General features: G+C 43.4%; 1 protein-coding gene across 4 annotated transcripts in view; it reads right to left on the bottom strand.

Moving 5' to 3' along the window:
• Nucleotides 1-5654, bottom strand: part of lrp8 (low density lipoprotein receptor-related protein 8, apolipoprotein e receptor) — a 231239-nt gene extending 225585 nt beyond the window's left edge. For all 4 annotated transcript variants that reach the window (XM_070554275.1, XM_070554274.1, XM_070554273.1 and 1 more), the window contains exons 1-2: nt 5472-5654; nt 4794-4919 (exon numbers count right to left, since the gene is read on the bottom strand). In XM_070554275.1, coding sequence (XP_070410376.1) covers nt 4794-4919; nt 5472-5538 — 193 coding nt within the window. In that variant the 5' untranslated portion in view covers nt 5539-5654. The remainder of the gene's footprint in view (nt 1-4793; nt 4920-5471) is intronic.
• Between the last annotated feature and the right edge of the window lie 346 nt (nt 5655-6000).

Below are 6000 nucleotides of genomic sequence, written 5' to 3' on the forward strand. Positions count from 1 at the left end.
CCCAAGTGGCTGGGGAGAGGGAAGTCTGGGCCTCTCGACTTAAGCTACTGCCCCCGCGACCCAAATCCAGATACGCGGATGAAAAAGGATGGATGGATGGACAAATAACAGATTTACACGTAAGTAGTTTAAATGGAGTGCTGTGCTGTTTGAATGTATAAACTGAACGCCAAGAGAAATCACTAGTCTGATTTTTTTCCGTGAATAAAATAAATATGTCAGGCACGAGCGTCTCAGGATCTGTCTGAGATCTGTCTCACCGAGACAGATAATAGCAATCCAAAGTGCTTTTTATGTGTGATCTGACAATTGATCAACCATTGCTTAAAAATGAAATACAGCTTAGCCGGTTAATTGTTGTGATCATAAAACACGTAAACGGCAGCACGCAGAACTCACGAGGCAACGTTTTACATGACGTTTACTTGCTGCTATGAGTGATAAGACGGAAAAAGCCACGCCAAAATAAGTTTAGGAAGCCCACTAAGAATCGTAATAAAAGCATTTAAAATAAATACCATACACAGTTGAGAAAACGTTGGTTTAAGTACCTGATATGAAGCGGTCGCTGCATAAGCGAAAACCTTTACTCTCGGGATCCCACAGCTTCATTTTAGCCCGGTCACTAGTGCGTTTTACTGCAATGATCCAACGTTTGCGGCGTTCCGGATCTTGGGAAATCCTGTAGATGGCTCATCGCTTCTGTCGTCGGCGTCTGTTCTGCATCCTGGGGCACAACAGGAATCTACCATATTTCCCGTTTGAGTTTTCTCTGACAATAACAAATAGTCCAGCTGCGGGCTTCTGCCTGCCAAGATGGCGCCGTTTCGATTTGAACTGTTGCATGCTGGGAGAAGTGATGTCAACTCCCAGAGCTCTATAGGGCCTGAAGGCATTTTTAACATTCGGCATGCACGTGAAACTCAGAGAGTTACCGGTCATGTTTAGAAAGAACAAGTGTGACAAGGACCCTCTGTGAATGAGACTTCTAATTTCCTCCCGGTGGTGCTCTAAAGAATTACCGTCCTCTATTTAACAACATCTACCATCCTGTTCTGAGGGCAATCTATTTGGACAATTAAAAACTTGCACATAATCTCAGAACCAGTAGAATTTGTATCCATTTGTTGCACAGCCTCCAACCAGTCCCAGTTTTATTAACAGGTGTTATTAAGCTACGATGCTTTGCAATCAAGCATAAACGTCTCAGACAGCAACGGCACACAAAAGCTCATCAGATGCAAATTTCTGGGTTATTTTCTTGCTTGATTCCTCATTTCTCCTTCTGTCTTCCGCCCCACACAACTGATGCTGTTTAAAAAATGTATTTTTTACTCAGCTGGCAATAACACAGCATTGAGTATTAGCTGAAGTCATTTTAATCCTAAAACTCTATTACAGAGTCTTGTAACAGCCGAAGGTTGTCAGGATGTCCAGCGACCGATGGAGAGGACTTGGTCGTGAATAAATGTGATGTTACCTGAAACGGCACAATCTCCAGAATCACTTGTTCCCATTTTCCTCATCATCTCTGCTCCTCACCATCCTGCTCCTCTATGTCCAATCCGTCTCATTTCTTTTACCCTCCTCTGCCTCCACCCCCTCTCTGCCGAGCTCCTGCTGGTGGTGTTTGGTTTAGGGAGAAGGCCCAGTGGCAGTGCTGGCATCTGCTCTCAGGGCTGGCATACTGCCGACCATCGAACAACCAGAGCTATGCTGTTGGATCCATCGCCAACCCACCTGTCAGCTTGGCGGTCTTTGTGGGCGTAAGGCGAGTGGGCATAACCTGTTTGACATTGGCACTGTCAAGGTGCTAATGAGAATTTTTTATACCATCATGAAGGATCACTATGATGGAATCAAATTATAAAAATGGTAAATGGCCTGTATTTGATATAGCGCCTCCTGGAGACCTGGAAGCCCCCAAGGTGCTTTACAACACAATCAGTCATTCACCCATTCAAACACATTCACGCGCTGGCGGGGATGAGCTACGATGTAGCCACAGCTTCCCTGGAGAGCACTGAAGGAGGTGAGGCTGCCGAGCACTGGCACCACCGGTCCCTCCGACCACCACCAGCAGGTAAGGGGGGTTAAGTGTCTTGCCCAAGGACACAACGAACGGGCAGCGACAGACTGAGCGGGGATCGAACCGGCAACATTTCGATTAGGGGCGAGCACTTAACTCTTGTGCCACCAATGCCCATAATAATAATAATAATAATAATAATAATAATACACAGTAATAGAGATCAACCAATTTGGATTTTACTGTTGCCGATGCCTATGTGTGCTGCTGATTTTCAAGAGGTTTTCTAGAGTTTTTCTGCCTTATTTGCATCCCAAAATGCTACTAATAACAATCCATACACAGCATTTTTGAATGTAACCATCTTGAATCTTAATTTTTGCACTGCATTGTATTAAAAATCAAACATTTACCCAAAGTTAATCAAACCAAAACAATATACATACATACACGGATAATATACAGTGTTAAATATATGAACTTGGCCTGGACGTTACAGACTGAATGAATTAATTCGAGTTTTGTGTTTCAGGCGATTTAAAAAAATAAGTTATTTGAGTTTTTATGTAATGTCACTTTTTTGGTTCCCTGGAGCTTCCGTAGTGTTAGTTTCACATGTCAAGTGACAACAGCGCCATAGCACACGTGAAACAGCAACAGCAAGCAAAAACATGGCAACCGGTGAGAGTGGGAAGTTTGTTCCTAAGAAAGGAATAAAATCATCTTGTTTGAAACTGGTACGGGTTTCCTGCAACAGACATGGGGCAAGAAACTCCATGCTTGCCCAACACCCATCACAGTCAAAGGCAGCAAGAGGGTTTTCATTTCTTCATTGTTCATCTCAGAAATGAGGATTACATTTGTGTTGCTTCTGATTTAGTAAAAGCTACATTTCCTTTAAGTTGTCTTAGTACTTATTGCTTTTCGGGGGGGGGGGGGGGGGGGGGGGTCGAGAATTGAAAATAATAATAATAATAATAATAATAATAATAATAATAATAATTGGAGATTTTAATTTTAGGCCATATCGCCCAGCCCTAATATGAGCCACAAGAGTAAGAAAAAATGTCAGCCAACAAAAATGGAGCATTTACGCATATGTACTTCTGGTACATAAATGTATGTATAAATAAAATTAATACAACCATAGGATATAAATATGGCCGACTGATATGCGACATATTCAATGTTTTCTTTATCAGTCAATCGGCCAAAATTTATTTTAAAAGCCGATAGTTTTCTTTCACAATCAATGTGCTGCAAAAACGTAAATTTATCGGCCTTACTCGTCTGCTATAGATATCGGTCATCGGCAACTAAATTCTTTATAAATCTGTATCGGCCTTTAAAAAGAAAACATATCGGTCAGCCTCTAGAATGAATATGTTAAAAGAAAAATGGTGCAGAAAACACAACAGCAACCAGTTTATATATATATATATATATATATATATATATATATATATATATAAACACCAAGAATAACCAGAATAATTGTATAAAACAAAATTGTAAATATCGGCTTGATCTATCAGTCTAGCCCCATACAGGAATGAAAAGGTAATCTTTTAAAGGCTAGAATGCAAAGCAGTTAGGACAGTGGGCAAGAGGTAAAGCAGATAAAGGTATGGACTGGATAGGAAAATAAGAGAGAGAGAGTAGGGAGAAGCCATAGTCGTGTAACGTTTCTAAGAAATGTAGCAAAGACCAACAAGACAAAAGAAAAGACCACATCTCTGCCACAAAGTGGCTCAATTAGACAAACCAGGCGTGACCTTGAGGCCCAAGGTCAGATTTCACATTCTCAACACTCACACACACCAAAGCAACCCGCACCTGTTAAGAGTGCAGGTAGGTTCATTAAAATCCAATTCAACGTCTCGTCTCGAACTGCCCATCGCTGTCCAATAATCCTAATAAATGTCTGGAGCCAGCGAGACACCATTATAGTTGTCACAACATTCCTGACGAGAGCTCAGCGTGTCAATCGGACCAAATGAGAGAATCATGAGCTCGTTCACCAGCTTACTGTAAGTCATAAATCAGCCTCCAGCTAATACGACCATTCTCTGAAGAACGATTTACGATTACGCCGAGAACACCTGGTTCACTCCGGTTTTAACTCTGATGAAACCCAATAGATTATTTGACAAGAAAAAGAGATCGAGATCTCCCAAAAACAACCAAGAGGCAGCCACTTCCAAGACGTTGCATTAAAACAACCAGCATTACTCAGCATGATGCATCCCACGGCATTCGATCTCTCAGCTCCAGTTGCAGAACAACTGCTTAAGCCGTGAAAGTGTTTATGCAAAGCCTTTAATCAAACAATAGCAGCATGGACTCGTGTTGGGATGTGCGGTACTATTACTAAAAATGTAGTAAGAAGTAACATTAGTCAAGACCAACACCCTGCTTTAGTTAGGAGTTTTCTTGAGAACATGAAATTGGTGGGAAACTAGGATGAAAATTCCACATGCATGTGACTTTGATCCAGGATCAGCGATTTGTGCGCTGACGTCTGTGGACTAACCGTCAACAGGGAGATTCCAGGAGCCCCAAAGTATAAAAATGGTAAGGAGCTTATTCTCAGTCTGAGTTCAATCGTTCAAAAGTTACTGTGCGAACATAATCAGCTACGGCGGTACACGCCGTGATCCACGCTCAGGTCCTAAACTATCTGTACATCTGTGTTACTGACTCGTTTCCACCATGCACATGTGCGATTGTTGTCATACGTTTGCACATGTTCTACGGTACTTACGACAGTTGTCTTCATCACTGCTGTCTGAGCAATCATCATCCTCGTCACACCTCCACAGACTGGGGATGCAGCGTCCGTTCTTGCACTGAAACTGTCCGGTCTCACATTCTAGCTCAGTACCAGTTCCTGTAGGGGCAGAAAAACACCTGTCACCTATGTTGGGTCCCTTTGGTTTAAAAGTCACAGAGTTAAAAGGAAGAGGATTAAGCATGAGTCACAACTCCAGGAAGTTATACAGCGGTTTATACCCACAGTACTGATTAGCTTTTGAAAATGTGACTGTTACAAAGAGAGGAAAGGGGTTGGAATGGAGAAACAATATTGCAGTGAATGGGCAGTTTCTTAATTGCTGCTGCTAAGGCAGTCAGTTGTGTTTTCTTTTTTTTTCTGCAGCATCCAAAATACTAAACGCCTCTGATCACAGTCGGATCACACCTCTGGAGCCTTCCCTTTGCTCCTGTTCCATCCATCCTCTCTTTAGTGTCACCTGTGTCAGCAATCAAAACGCGGACTAAAGTGGCGATCGCCTCATGCAGGAAAACGCGAAGTCTCACAAAGGCGTACCGCACAAACGCAGACGCGGACCACGTTTTTAGAGTCCTGCCGTTCCCCCCGTGGAGCGCACCCGGATCCGCGTTTACGGCGCTAAATCTCCCCATTGCAAGCCAACAGCCTTACCTCTAACGTGGCTGAGCTCCACGAGGAACAAATGTAGCAGCACAAGCTTCCCGAGGTCGGTCCACATCGTTAGATCCTGCCGGTAGATCTGCGATCATGCGAGTGAAGAAGGATCTCCAGCGTGTCACGGCGCTCCACGTTCCTCCGCGCGGCTCTGCTCCGGAGCGTGTGAGAGGCACAGACCTGGCGCTCTGCCTTCACCCGCTCTGTGAGTGACGCGGATGGGCGGGACACTGCTGATGAAGTCTGCGTGTGACAAATAGTAGGAAGAAAAAAAAAACTACAGACTGGTTGTTAAAACTGCTGCTGAGTCACGCCTCAGCTACACATCAGCAGCAGCGTCGCGGAATAAAGGTATTTATAAAGGAAACGACGTTTAGAGGATTCCTGGTAAAGCAGGAGAGAACATGAATGAGGAGTTCACTGATATGCTTGCGATACACTGAAGTTGGCCTCTTTCTCTTTCTTTCATAGTCATGAGATATGCACGTTTGCACAAGGAAAAGACCCTTTTATGTCTTTTTAAACA

Source organism: Nothobranchius furzeri, chromosome 8, assembly GCF_043380555.1.
Source record: "Nothobranchius furzeri strain GRZ-AD chromosome 8, NfurGRZ-RIMD1, whole genome shotgun sequence".
Taxonomy (NCBI): domain Eukaryota; kingdom Metazoa; phylum Chordata; class Actinopteri; order Cyprinodontiformes; family Nothobranchiidae; genus Nothobranchius; species Nothobranchius furzeri.